Source organism: Felis catus, chromosome C1, assembly GCF_018350175.1.
Source record: "Felis catus isolate Fca126 chromosome C1, F.catus_Fca126_mat1.0, whole genome shotgun sequence".
Lineage (NCBI taxonomy): Eukaryota > Metazoa > Chordata > Mammalia > Carnivora > Felidae > Felis > Felis catus.
Genome location: NC_058375.1, coordinates 28,932,531 through 28,947,505, shown reverse-complemented (window position 1 = coordinate 28,947,505; position 14,975 = coordinate 28,932,531). Strand labels below are relative to the sequence as shown.

Sequence of the window (14,975 nt, the reverse complement as noted above, 5' to 3'; positions counted from 1 at the left end):
AGTCTTTTTTAAAATTTTATTTTAATGTTTATTTATTTTTGAGAGAGAGACAGAGAGACAGAGAGACAGTGCAAGCAGGGGAGGGGCAGAGAGAGAGGGAGACACAGAATCTGAAGCAGGCTCCCGGCTCTCGGCTGTCAGCACAGAGCCCAATGCGGGGCTCAAACTCACGGACCGTGAGATCATGACCTGAGCCAAAGTCGGACTTTTAACCAGCTGAGTCACCCAGCCTCCCCAACCTGTGAAGTCTTTAAAGACCTGTTTCTGTTGTAGTTTGCTTCCAAAGTCTAATTTCCCTGTGTGCTTATCTTTGACCGTGTACTGCTCACTGTAACTTAAACTATTTGTTGAGTAATTTGAGAGTGAGGATGAAGTTGTTATCTTCCAAAGATTTTATGTTTTCTTCTGATGGGTGGCTGGATCACTTTAAACCAAGTTGAAGGTCCCTGAAAGAGCCAGGTGATTCAAACCAAGCTTTCATTCCACGAGGGGAATGGTCTCCTTTGCCTTTTGCACTTCTTCCTTTGCATAGAAGCTCTCCAGTGTCTCCAGATTTCCGTATAACAGATCTTGTGGAATGACTCCTGTGTTCTTGTTTTTTGATGGTGATGAACTGAACATTTTTTCTGTCTTAGATTTTGAATTGCACATTCTTAGATCTCAAGGGTTTTGGAGTTTTGTACTTTTGGCATTTTGTTTCCACACCATTCTGAAAATTTTCTTTTAAAATGCATTACTTTTGGTCTTCCTGGGTGACTCGGTTGGTTAAGCGTCTGACTCGTGATTTCTGCTTAGGTCACGATCTCACAGTTTGTGAGGAGATCAATCCCCACACTGGGCTCCGCGCTGGCATCAAGGAGCCTGCTTGGGAATTTCTCTTTCTGCCCCTCCCCCTCTTGTGTTCTCTCTCTCTCTCTCTCTCTCTCTCTCTCAAAATAAATAAACGTTTTAAAAAAGAAATGCATTCCTTGGGGCGCCTGGGTGGCTCAGTCGGTTAAGCGTCCAACTTCGGCTCAGGTCACGATCTCGCGATATGTGAGTTCCAGCCCCGCGTCGGGCTCTGTGCTGACTGCTCAGAGCCTGGAGCCTGTTTCACATTCTGTGTCTCCCTCTCTCTCTGCCCCTCCCCCGTTCATGCTCTGTCTCTCTCTGTCTCAAAAATAAATAAATGTTAAAAAAAAAAAATTAAAAAAAAAATGCATTCCTGTGGGGCGCCTGGGTGGCTCAGTTGTTTAAGCATCCGACTTCAGTTCAGGTCATGATCTTGTGGTTTGTGAGTTCTAATCCCATGTCAGGCTCTGTGCTGACAGCTCAGAGCCTGGAGCCTGCTTCAGGTTCTGTGTCTTCTGCTTTCTCTGCCCCTACCCCGCTTGCACACTCTCTCAAAAAAAAATAAAGAAAGAAACATTAAAAAAATAATAATAAAAATATGCATTACTTTCTGCTTCCTTTGGCCTACCTACCCAAACTAGGATGATAGAGTGGATTAGCATGGTTCCCAAGGGGAATTTTAGGCAAATTAGCGAGGCGTTGTGTGTTTTTGTAAAAAGAATAAAGTAAAAGACAAGCAGGCAGATTTTATCCAGTTTCCTTTAAAGGATCAGCATAGTTGATACTGTTTTATCAGACTCTTCTGAAGCTTTCATCAAACCACATCTCCCCTGAGTGTTCTCATCATTCCAGTGGATAAGTAAAGGGCCGCATGAAGCATTATTTTGGGTATCTTTCTTGCCTCCTTTAAAGTTCTTGTGCTGAAAAGAAGTTTGTGCCTAGCACTATTCAGTAGGTGTTGTTGTTGTTGTTTTAATAAGTAAAGTGTCTCATTTGTAGGCTTATTACACTTAATCAAAATCTGGCATTCTTTTCTTTTCTTTTTCTTTTTTTTTTTTTTTTTTTTTTTTTTGAGAGAGAGTGAGCAGGGGCAGAGAGAGAGAGAGCGAGAGCGAGAGCGAGAGCGAGAGCGAGAGAGAGAGAGAGAGAGAGAGAATCTCAAGCAGGGCTCCACGCTTAGCATGGAGCCTGAGGTGGGCCTCGATCCCACAACCCTGGGCTCATGACCTGAGCTGAAATCAAGAGTCATCTAGATGCTCAATCGACTGAGCCACCCAGGCACCCCCAAACCTGGCATTCTTTACTCTAAAAACGAGTTGCCTTCTTCTGTGTCGGGGAGAAGCAAACAGGTGTCTTTTCTTGGTGACAGCACCACAGGGTTGCCTGACTGCTGCTGTACTTCGGGGTGCTCTAACCCAGCCCTTTTGGCCTCACTCCTCCCCTGGTTCCGGGAGCCCAAAAAAGACCATGATTCTTACTCTGTGGTTGCACTTTGTGTTTTAGCGGTGTTTAATCTAGTCTCCCTGGCTACAGTCCCTATTATAAACCATTTGTAGCCTGATAATCCTAAAACATGGGTTTATACAGAGAACTCAGTAAACATTCACTGTTCGGTGTCACTTCTCTGTTTAGAAATGGCTCGATGACTTCTCCTTATGTCCTGGTAACAACTATTTTATGGCAAATTGTCTACTGTGTTAGAATTTGGCTTGCATATTTATGGATCTCAAGGATATTGAGATTGGAACACTTATTGTGTTCCAGACACTATGCAAACCCTTGCATTATCTCATTTATTCTTTAAAGCTACTTCTTGGGGATAAGTACAGATTATAGACTCCTTGAAAGTAGAGAACATTGCTGGAGCTCCAGTGTCTAGTCCAATGCCTTGTCCATAAGAGATACTCAGTATAGAGAAGCGTCCTATTTTACAGATGGAGGAACAGGGTCTGAAAGATTCAGCAACAAGTCACTATCTTAACCATCACCTCATACTGTCTCCCTAGATCAGATCCCTAAATCTGACACTCATGGCTCTTTTTTTTCCCTTTTTTTAAGTTTATTTATTTTGAGAGAGAGAGAGAGGCAGAGACAGAACCCCAAGCAGGCTCTGTGCTGTCAGTGCAGAGCCCAGTGTGGGGCTTGAACTCATGAACCATGAGATCATACATAACGTGAGCCAGAACCGAGAGTTGGGTACTTAACTGACTGAGCCACCCATGCGCCTCCCAGTCACGGCTCTTAACCTGTCTTTCCATTTCTCCTCTCAATCCTCAAGGCGTCTGCTCAAGAGATACTTGATTCATTTGTCCAAAATGTACCTTATGTTTCCTCACCTCTGCACTTTTTTTTTTTTGAATTTTTTTTTTCAACGTTTTTATTTATTTTTGGGACAGAGAGAGACAGAGCATGAACGGGGGAGGGGCAGAGAGAGCGGGAGACATAGGATCGGAAGCAGGCTCCAGGCTCCGAGCCATCAGCCCAGAGCCCGACGCGGGGCTCGAACCCACGGACCGTGAGATCGTGACCTGGCTGAAGTCGGACGCTTAACCGACTGCGCCACCCAGGCGCCCCCTCACCTCTGCACTTTTGCTTGTGCTATTTTTTGTACCTATTTTGGCTTCTCATTTTCCAAGGCCCAGTTTAAATTCCACCCCCTCAGTGAAGCTTTCCCTGAACAATCCGCTCTTTCTTCTCTGGCTCCCATGATACTTAATATCCAGATCAGTCCTTCGGGACATCTGTTACTCCCTGGGATGTTACCTCTTCAGAGAGGTAACACAGGTGGATTCTCCATTCATAGGGCTTTGATTTGATTTTCACTCTTTTGTGTGTGTTTCCACACAGGTACTTATAGAATATGACCAACTGATCCATTTACCCAGTACTCCCGTAGCAACTGGTCCAAAATGAGTAAACAGTTGTTTTGCCCGTTAATCTCTCTTTTTTTAGACAGAGCTTCGCTTCTTTTTTTTTTTTTTTTAAGTTTATTTTATTATTTATTTTGAGAGTGAAAGAGTGAGTTCAGGGGAGAGGCAGAGAGAGAGAGGAGAGAGAGACTCCCAAGCAGACTCTGCACTCACAGTGCAAAGCCCAGTGTGGGGCTCGAACCTACGAACTGTGAGATCATGACCTCAGCCATAAATAAGAGTCCGACGCTTAACTGGCTGAGCCACCCAGGCGCCCCTATTAATGTCTTTTAATAGAATTGCAACATTGGCCAGATTTGCTCTAACTTGCCATTCTTTCTTGTCTCCCGCTTTTTGAGATAATCTTTCTCTCCCTGTGCCCAGCCCCTACTCAGTCCTGTGCTCCTTCTGTCATCCAGCCGTGAGCCAAAGCTTTTATGACCTCATGGCCCAACAACCCATTCCTGCCCTGGCCAGCGCCTTCGCCATTTGCAGTTTGAGAGATGGCATTTTTTACCTAAATAAAAATAGGACTGGCTCTGGGAGAAGAAGGTTGTCCTCATCATCCTTCTCCATTTTAAACTCATCTTTGTAGATTTCATTGGATTTTTTTTTTTTTAATTAGAAAAGTAATATATTCAGATTGTACTAAGTCAAACTGTTTAGAGGTGAATATGAAACAGGTTAATTACCTCATGCTCTACTTCACCCCCAACTTTCTGAGGTAATCAACGTTAACAGCTTAACACTATTCCTAACACGTCTGGGACACACACACACACACACACACACACACACACACACACACAGATGCAGACTCACAGGGTTGGGGATTTTTTTTTTTTAACTTAGAATTTTAACTATGTACATAAAGAGGATTTTTTTTTTAAAGAAAAAATTGGCTCTCCCAGTGCATATTACCTGCTTTTTCCCTTAGCACATGCACTCCTGCAGGTTGAGTGTGCATCGAGCGAAATGGTAGAGTCATGATGAAGAGCGTGGGCTTTGGAGCCAAACTGTCTTTGAGTGTGAATTCCGAATCTTCACCTTACGAGCTGTGTGACCTTGGGCAGGTTTCTTAACCTCTAGCCTCAATTCCCGTCTCTGTCAAATGGTCATCTTGGTTGTAGAGGTTTCTGTGAAGGTTGTAGATGTGATATATTTGAAGTGTGGAGGGAGTGCCTGGGTGGCTTGGTTAAGCGTCCCAATTCTCGATGTCAGCTCAGGTCATGATCTCACAGTCTGTGAGATCGAGCCCCATGTCAGACTCTGTGCTGACTCTTGTGGAGCCTGCTTGGGATTCTCTCTCTCCTCTCTCTGCCCCTCCCCACCCCTTGCTTGCTGTCTCTCTCAAAAATAAATAAATAAAGATTAAAAAAAATTTTTTTAAGTGTATAGAACAGTGCCTGGCTTCTAGTAGGGACTGTGTTAGCTATTGTTATAATCTCACCATTCTTTTTATTTATTATTATTATTATTATTATTATTATTATTACTTTAATGTTTATTTATTTTGAAGGAGAGAGAGAGCATGAGCAGGGGAGGGGCAGAGAGAGAGGGAGACAGAGAATCTGAAGACAGAGAATCTAGACTGTCAGCACAGAGCCCAACGCAGGGCTTGAACTCACGAACCATGAGATCATGACCTGAGCTGAAACCAAGAGTCCGATATTTAGTTGACTGAGCCACCCAGGCAACCCTCACATTCTTTTTAAAAGCTGAAAAATACCGGGTACCTCCTCTGTGGGTGAGAATTCACATTGTCTCCATTTTCCCCCCGCTAAACAAGGTTGCAGTAAACTTCCTTGTCCACTTGCTTTTTGTAATGGACTTTATTTCTACAGGATAGTGCCCCAAAAGTGGCACTACTGTGTCAAAGGGTGATTTTCATGATATAGCACAGTTACTTTCTGTGGTGTGATGGGAAATATATACTTGGTGTTTGTCCCCTGTTCTGGCACACAGCTCCTAAAAGCCTTGGAATCTCCAGAGCGATAAGAATGACTAGCAGGTGGGGTGCCTGGGTGGCTCAATAGGTTGAACATCCGACTTTGAAGTTTGGCTCAGCTCATGATCTCTCAGTTCATGGGACTGAGCCCCGAGTTGGGCTCTGTGCTGACAGCAAAGTCAGCTGGGGATTCTCTGTCTCCTTCCCCTTCTGTTCCTCTCCCACTTGCACATGTGTGCATGCATTCTCTCTCTCTGTCTCTCTGTCTCTCTCTCTCTGAAATAAATAAATTTTGAAAAAAAGAATGACTAGCATGCAAAAGAAATGCTTTTTAATGTTTATTTATTTTTGAGAGAGAGAGAGAGAGCGAGCAGGGGAGGGGCAGGGAGAGAAACAGAGGCTCTGAAGTGGGCTCTGCACTGTTAGTGGAGAGCCTGATGTGGGGCTTGAACTCACACAACTGTGAGATCGTGACCTGAGTTGAAGTTGGACACTTAACCGACTGAGCCACCCAGGTGCCCCCAAGAGAAATTTCTGTATGCTAATGAAGATGACTGATGGCTGGGGGCCCCTAGAGAGCTCCAGGATGGTGGCTTAGAACTTTAAGCTCTACCCCCAAACCTCTGAGAGAGGGCAAAGGAGAGGGGCTAGAGACTGAGTGAATCACCAGTGGCCAATGACTTAATTAATCACGACTGCGTAATGAAATCTCCATTAAACCCCTAAACGGTGGAGCTTTTCTTGGTGAATGGCAGGGTGGTAGGCCCAGAGAAGGTGTGGGTACCTTGCCCCGTGCGTCTCTTCCATTTCGCTGCTCCGGAGCTGTACCCCGTATAGTAGACAGCGTTAACAGTAAGTAAATCACATTCCTGAGTTTGTGTGGCTATTGTTACAAATTATGGAAGCTGAGGGAAGGGGTTTAGGGTACCCCTGATTTATAGCCGGTTGGTCAGAAGTATGGGAGGCCTGGGAGTTGGGACTGGTGTTTGAAGTGGGGCACTCTTATGGGATTGAGCCCTTAAGCTGTGGGTCTGCCCTAACTCTGGTAGTTAGTGTCAGAATGGAATCCAGTTGTTGGTGTCTGGAGAATCGGGGAATGGGATTTTGGTTTTGGAAAACACCCTAGACTTTCCAAAAAGAGTGTCACCATTTGCATTCCTAAAGGCATAGCTTGGGAAGGCCTGTTGTAGATATTATTGGGTAAACTACGTGGAAAAGTGACTACTTTATTTTATTTATTTATTTTTTTTTTAATTTACATCCAAGTTAGTTAGCATATAGTGCAACAATGATTTCAGGAGTAGATTCCTTAATGCCTCTTACTCATTTAGCCCATCCCCCCTCCCACAACCCCTCCAGTAACCTCTGTTTGTTCTCCTTATTTAAGAGTCTCTTCTGTTTTGCCCCCTCCCTGTTTTTATATTATTTTGCTTCCCTTCCCTTCTGTTCATCTGTTCTGTGTCTTAAAGTCCTCATGAGTGAAGTCATGATATTTGTCTTTCTCTGACTAATTTCACTTAGCATAATACCCTCTAGTTCCATCCATGTGGTTGCAAATGACAAGATTTCATTCTTTTTCATTGCCGAGTAATACTCCATCGTATGTATATATACCACATCTTCTTTATCCATTCATCCGTTGGTGGATATTTCGGCTCTTTGCATACTTTGGCTATTGTTGATAGTGCTGCTAGAAACATGGGGGTACACATGTCCCTTTGAAACAGCACACCTGTATCCCTTGGATAAATGCCTAGTAGTGCAATTGCTGCGTCATAGGATAGTTCTATTTTTAATTTCTTGAGGAACCTCCATACTGTTTCCAGAGTGGCTGCACCAGCTTGCATTCCCACCAACAATGCAAAAGAGGTCCTCTTTCTCCGCATCCTTGCCCACATCTATTGTTGCCCGAGTTGTTAACGTTAGCCATTCTGACAGGTGTGAGGTGGTATCTCATTGTGGTTTTGGTTTGTATTTCCCTGATGATGAGTGATGTTGAGCATCTTTTCATGTGTCAGTTGGCCATCTGGATGTCTTAAAAGTGAGTACTTTTCAACTCTTTATCAAAGTGAATTTTTGAATCTAGACTGATAAAGACCGTAAAATGACAAACCCCTGTGTATCTAGCACATGGCCCCCAAATCATCAGAACACGGTCAGCGCCATGTTCACACCCTCCGTACTCTCACTTCCACCCCCTGTGTTATATTGAAAATCCTAAACATCATACTATTTTTCTTGTATACATATTTCATAGAGTTTTTTTTTAATTGTTGTAAGAACACTAAAAATGGGTTCCACAGATTTTTTTTTTTTTTTTTTTTTTTAAGTAGGCTCAACGCCTAACTTGGGGCTTGAACTCCAGACCTGAGAGTAAGAGTCACATGCTCTACCAGCTGAGCCACACAGATTTTTAAGTGCCCGATACAGTATTGTTAACTACTGGTACAGTGTTGTACGGCAGATCTCTTAGAGATTCTTCGTGTTGTCTGGCTGAAACTTTCCGCTCGCCATTTCTCCTTCCCCCTGGAGGCTGCCAGCATCCTGCTCTCTGCTTCTGTGAATCTATTTTAGACCCCTCACCGGAATCGAATCATGCGGTGTTTGCCCTCCTGGGACTGGTTTACTTCAGTTAGCACGACGTCCTCCTAATTCATCAGCCTTGCAGCATATGTCAGGGTTTCCTTCTTTGTCTTAAGGCCAAATAATACATTCCGCTATAGGTATATACCACATTTTCTTTATCCGTTCATCTGTTGATGGACCTGAAGGTTGTTTCCACACCTTGGGTAATGTGAATGAATGCTGCAGTCGACTTGGGAGTGCAGGTGTCTCTTCAAAATCCTGATTTCAGTTCTTTTGGTTAAGTGCCCAGAGGTAGGATTGCCGGATGATATGGTAGTTCTCTGTAAACGATAGGCTCTTAACACTATAACCACACCAAGGAAAACAAACAAGCAAACCCACAACAGAATGTGTATTAGTATTATGTTTCTTTTTAATGCTGAATAATATTGCATTGTGTGGCTGTACCACATTTTATTTATGCGTTCATCAGTTAATGGTCGCTTGGCTACTGTTGAGTAACACTGCCGTGAACATCCATGACAAGTTTTGTGTGAGCCTGTTTTCGTTCACACGGGACTTGTGGGACTGCCAAACTTTCCAGTGTGGCTGCACCATTTTCTCTTCCCATCAGCAGTGTATGAGGGTTCCAGTTTCTCCACATCCTCACCAACACTCGTTATTGTTTATCTTCCTAGTATCTGTGGTTTTCATTTACACTTTCCTAATGGCTCGTGACGTTGAGCATCTTTCCACGTGTTATTGACCACTGTGTATCTTCTTCTGAGAAATGTGTGCAGATCCTTTGCCGATTTTTTAATTTGGCTTTTTCTCTTTTCATTAGTGGGTTCTAAGAGTTCTTATATATATTCTGGATATGAGGCCTCATCAGATTTGGTATATGTGCTTGGCTGAAGAGCCAACGGGGCGAAGCTACCAACTGCGGGATGGTGACTGAATGCCTCTAAATCCAGTGCGGAGAGCCTCTTGTCCTGGGAAACAGGGTGCAGCCAGAAAGGGGCTGCTCCCTCGCCCGTCACATGATATATGTTCGTGGAGAGCCTAGAGCTAAGCCATTTGTAGACAGCCCATTTGTGGGTTGGGGTTTCGTTCCCGGCAGAGCACCTCCCTCACTGCAATCTACTGAAAGTCAGCCCTCGGCATAAGGGTTTGTAAACAGAAGTAGAAACAAACAAACAAAAAAAGGTCTTATCACATATATGAATCGCAAATATTTCTCCCATTCTGTGAATTGTTTTTTTTTTACTTTTTTGGAATATTGTTTGCAGCTCAAGAGTTTTTTATAATAAAACAATATAGTTCAATTACATTTTTTTCCTTGTTATGCTTCCTTTTGCGGTCCTATCTGAGAAACCATTTGCCTAATCAAATGAGTTCTGAGAGTTTTAGTTTTTAGCCCTTACTTACATTTAGGCCTGTGATACATTTTGAGTTAATTTTCGTGTTTGGTGTGAGACAGGGCTCCAACTTCATTCTTTCCTTCGTGGACATCCACTTGTCCCAGCATTATTTATCAGAAAGACGACACTTTCTTCATTGAATTGTCTTGTCGCCCATGAAAATCATTGGACTGTAAATGTAAAAATGTTTGTAACTGGACTTTGAATTCTTTTGATCTGTAGGTCTCTTCTTATGCCAGTGCCCCCACAGTCGTGGTTCCTGCAGTTTGAAGTTTGTTTGCTAATTTTTACCTGAAATGGGTTTCCCTGAACCTTAGAAGCACAGTTCACCAGCACGCTTTCTCTGGCTTCCTGGTTGTAGGGCTCCCTCTTCTGTTGCTCTCATGAAGTGTTCAGAAGTAGGGTTTCATGGTTTCTGAGATCTGGTTCCATTTCTCCCTTCCGCTCTTTTGGGACCATCCCTTTCTTTTCTTCTTATACCCATGGCCTACTCAATTTGAAATCCTTCCCAACAGTTTATAATACAAAGGTATAAAAAGAAAAAAATTGGGGTCTGGCTCTGCTGTCCACAAGACCCCTCTTGACAGTTTTTACAAACAGATAGTGTACAAAAAATTTTAAAAAATTTAAAACAGAAAAACGTGTACATACTTAGGGTCCTTCAATAGCTGAGTAAAGTGAAAGTATTCTTCCATCCTCATCTATTAAGGTCTCAAGAAATTCCTTTCAGGAAAAACCTAGGTATACATTTGCCAGAGTATATACAATTATTCTTAAAAGTATTTATTTATGGGGCACCCCGGTGGCTCAGATGGGTAGATGTCTGACTCTTGATTTTGACTCAGGTCTTGATCTCACAGTTTGTCAGTTCGAGCCCTATATTGGGCTCTGTGCTGACAGCATGGAGCCTGCTTGGGATTTCTCTCTCCCTCTCTCTCTGTCGCATGTGTGTGCGCGCGGTCTCTCTAAATGAATGAATAAATAAATAAATAAATAAATAAATAAATAAATAAATAAATGTTTTAAAGAGCATTTGTTTATGCAGAATGTTTTTTAATTTTTTATTTAATATATAAAGGATGTTTTAAAATTGGGAATATGTGTCAGCTGAAGAATATTACCACTTTATTTATGTATTTATTTATAAAGTTATTTATTTTGAGAGAGAGAGTCGTAGCTGGGAGGGAGAGGGTGGGAGGGAGAAAGAATCCTCAGCAGGCTCCGCACTGTCAGCGCGGAGCCTGATACCAGAACCTGATGAGATCATGACCTGAGCTGAAACCAAGAGTCGGAGGCCTAACCGGCTGAGCCGCCCAGGCATCCCAAGCCCCCTTTCTTGATAGACAGGATTTCTGTACAGTCTGGGGAAGGAACCCAGGCTTCTTGTATAATTATTAATCCCATTCGTGGATTCTGTGTTTAAATAACTCCTGGTTGTATGGTCCCATCTCCCAGCAGTGCTTAGAAAGGCTGCTTTTGGTTATGGTGTCTCAGAGGACTTCTAGTTCAGGAACACTGGTAACTCTGATGCCTTGAGGGTACATACCTTCTCTGTCTGCAAGTATTTTCCTGTCAGGTAAAATGCCTGGTCCTTGAGGATAGGAAATAGTCTCTTTTTCTGTGTATTAGTGCTCCGAGACATCTCTCCTGGCTGCCGGACAGACTGCCTGAGGAATGCTGACCTTGCTTCTGGGACCTGTGTTTATTCCCTCCAGGGGAGCCGGGAAGCGGGACGGAAAGTGATACTTCTCCAGACTTCCACAATCAGGAAAATGAGCCCAGCCAGGAGGACCCTGAGGATCTGGATGGATCTGTGCAGGGAGTGAAGCCTCAGAAGGCTGCTTCTACTTCCTCAGGGAGTCATCACAGCAGCCATAAAAAACGAAAGAATAAAAACCGGCACAGGTCAGTGGCAGGGGCCTCCCCTCCCCGCCCGCCCCTGCCCCCCTGTCCCCCCTGCCCACCCCCCCTACCCCCCGCAGCCTCCGTGACCATTGCTGTTAAGGGTCTGTACCAGAGTGAGAATCCTTTGGGATTGGTGCCCTCTTTGTGTTGCAGATGGGGAGCGATTGCTTTGATCCAAATGAAATAGAAGTTTTCTCCAGTGGAGGAATTGGTGGGCATTTAGAGTAACCATGAAGGAAGACATCCTTCCCACTGTTCTAGTGTAGAAGAATGGCATTCTATGAAAACTTTGTTTAATGCGGTGAATTTGGCATCCTTTTAGAAGGGCAAAAGGGGAAGTAGAAATGGAATGTGTGTAATAGTCTTTGGAAAATGCCACGAGTACATGTTGGGAAGCTGGAAAAGTGGAGAAAGTCTTCTGCTCTTAATCCTGGTCCCTGCCTACAGTTATTCGCTTGTGCATGGAGAGAGCTGATCTGACATGCCTTTTTTCTCTTTAAATACAGGTTTTTTGATTGCTTGTGATTTGTTATATATCTCTCTAATATGCTGATTTCAGATATCAGAGAGGAGTAGTATAAAGTCTATAAGATATGAGAGTGCCTTTCTAGATAATGTGTGTCCACTGTGTATGTGGGCTGGGGGTTGTCTTTTGGTTTCTTTTGTTTTTACAGTGTGTAATGAGATAGGTATGACATCAGTGGACAGAGAGGTCAGGTGTCATCCAGAGAAGATTTTAGCATTCACTCTGCCTGGGACTATTAACTCAGATAATTGGAAATTAAACAGCTGTACTCAGAGAGGGTAATGGCATAGTTTCTAGAAGAATCTTGCCCTGACCTCAAACCTTCTTCTGGGAGGCATGAAAACCAGGTATCCACAGGCTGGCTTTTGTCCTGCTCCTCTTGGGAGCCTGCATATATGTGTGTGTGTGTGTGTGTGTGTGTGTGTGTGTGTGTGTGTGTGTGTGGATAGATAGATAGATAGATAGATAGATAGATAGATAGATGTGTGTGTGTATATATATTTAATGTTTTTATTTATTTTTGAGAGACAGAGTATGAGTAGGGGAAGAGCAGAGAGAGAGGGAGACACAGAATCTGAAGCAGCTCCAGGCTCTGAGCTGTCAGCACAGAGCCCGGCTCAGGGCTGGAACTCATGGGATCATGACCTGAAGAGAAGTGGACCACTTAACTGGCTGAACCACCCAGGCGCCCCAGGAGGCTGCACATTGAGAGGAAAGGGGAAGGGCAAGGAGGGCGGAGCTCCCTGTGCTCCAGTGTGCTTCTGGGCTGGCTTGTTCCACAGACGTGTAGGATGTTCCTTCACACGCACCCAAGGCATTCACGTTGTTAGCTTCATGGTTATGGCACATGGGGATAATGTAGAATGAACTTAAACTGGTTTAAGCCTCCTAGGCATCAATAATAGATTCTTTAATTCTTCTAAAAATTTTTCTTGTCAATGGTGGTGGTGGTTTTTAGACTGCAGAAATAGTATTTCCTCCAAATGGTGACTCAAGACTGCTGCTCAGCACTTTCCTGCAAACCAAAAATCACTATGCCAATCTCGTAACTGCAGTAACAAATAGCAAAAATTGCTTATCTTTTTTTGTGTGTAGGTTATAGGCTATATAATCACTGTGGTAGGACTAATGCTAACTGATCACAAACAGTAGCAGGGAACCATAATCTTTTTTTTCTTTTTTTTAAGAGAGCACGTGAGTGGGGGAGGGGTGGAACAAGGGGCAGGGGGAGAGAGAGTGAGAATCTTAAGCAGGCTCCACGCTCAGTGCAGAGCCTGATGCGGGGTGTGATCCCATGTCCCTGGGATCATGACCTGAGCAGAAATCAAGAGTCAGGCGCTCAACCGACTGAGCCACCCGGGCCGCCCCCCACCCCCCCGAACCATGCTCAAAATATTTTTTTAAATTGTCAAGATAATTGTCGTGCTCTGTGTTGCTTTTATTAAATTTACTCCAGTGTCATTTTAAAGTAATTACTCTTTTCCTATTTCACAGTGTCCTGAGTAGGGGGAACATTCCTTGAAAGTTTCTGGATGTTTCTTCCATTTGTGGTACAGTAGATAGCTACTGTTTATTATAGGTAATCCTTCCCTTTGAAAAAAAAATTTTTTTTTAATGTTTTATTTATTTTTGAGACAGAGAGAGACAGAGCATGAGCAGGGGAGGGGGAGAGAGAGAGGGAGACACAGAATCCGAAGCAGGCTCCAGGCTCCGAGCCAACAACCCAGAGCCTAACGCGGGGCTTGAACTCACGAACCGTGAGATCATGACCTGAGCCGAAGTCGGATGCTTAACCGACTGGTGCCCCAATCCTTGCCTTTTTTTAATGCCATGATCAGCTGACCGATAAAAGGGAATTAAGCATGAACTTAACTTTCCTCCTGCAGGCTTCTAGTACTAGTAGATTTCCATAGAAACAGCGTTTCTTCCTGCCATTTTTATAAATACTAGGATTTATAAAGATCTTCGATGTTAGTTATTGCTTTCACAAATGACATTTTCTGTCTGGAAAGCTGGAGCCTTTTGTTACCCGCCTGGTGTGGTATCTGGCCGGCCTCCTCCCTTTGGCTGTAGGCGCTTACCTGCCCCAAGGGAGCAGAGTGGAGCTGATTTGCCTTCTTTCTGTGTAAACAGGTTCAGTGCACTGCAGTGGCATCTCAGTGGCCAGTTAAAGTTCTCAGATTTCTGCCATCTTTGGTCAGGAAGTGTCCAGACCCCTTGCCCCCTGACTGATGTCTCTCCTAGTGGGCACAGGGCTGGGGCTGGAGTGCTTTTTGTTTGTACACATTTGAACGTTTGCACCCCGAACGGTACTTGTATCTCCCCCGCAATGTGCCACCCCCCCCCCACCTATTTAGATGAAGTCAGTTGTAAATTATTTCAGCAAATGCCTGAGTACCCACTGTGTGCCAGGCCCATTTAGTGCTGAGTAAAGCAAAGTGGAAATAAATATGGAGCTTGAGCAAAAAGGAATAACTTTTGGATTTGTCCTCCTTAGGAATATGAACATTTATTAAATAATGTTTAGCACTCACAGATGATCACCCTGTTCTGAATTCTTATATTTTACAGGGTATCTGAACAATAAGTCCCAGCGGCTATAAGGAAGAAAGCTGCAATAATAACTTACAGCTGTTCTTACAGGTCTTTACTAATATACAAAACCCTAGAATTCTTCCAGGTAGTTTGCAAAGTTTTCATTAGGTGGGTACAGTCTACTTTAATTTGCGAACAAAATTAGGCCGAGAGTTAGGTTGTTGATAGTTCCCGGTTGGTACACCGTGTACCCTTTCCCAGATGCCGTAAGTGACACGGTTGCATCAGGGATACCGAAGTTATGCTTTCTTCCAGCTTCACTCTTGCAAACATGG

The 14,975-nt window shown here is 43.7% G+C and overlaps 1 protein-coding gene across 5 annotated transcripts in view; it reads left to right on the top strand.

The window, feature by feature from the left end:
• Nucleotides 1-14,975, top strand: part of MEAF6 (MYST/Esa1 associated factor 6) — a 33,822-nt gene that overhangs the window by 8,304 nt on the left and 10,543 nt on the right. For 4 of the 5 annotated variants that reach the window (XM_045035560.1, XM_023258489.2, XM_023258488.2 and 1 more), the window contains exon 5: nucleotides 11,390-11,579. In XM_045035560.1, the coding sequence (XP_044891495.1) occupies nucleotides 11,390-11,579 (190 nt within the window). Of the gene's footprint in view, nucleotides 1-11,389; nucleotides 11,580-11,732; nucleotides 12,560-14,975 lie in introns of those variants that run through there. The other variant, XM_023258490.2, reaches the window with a different exon arrangement.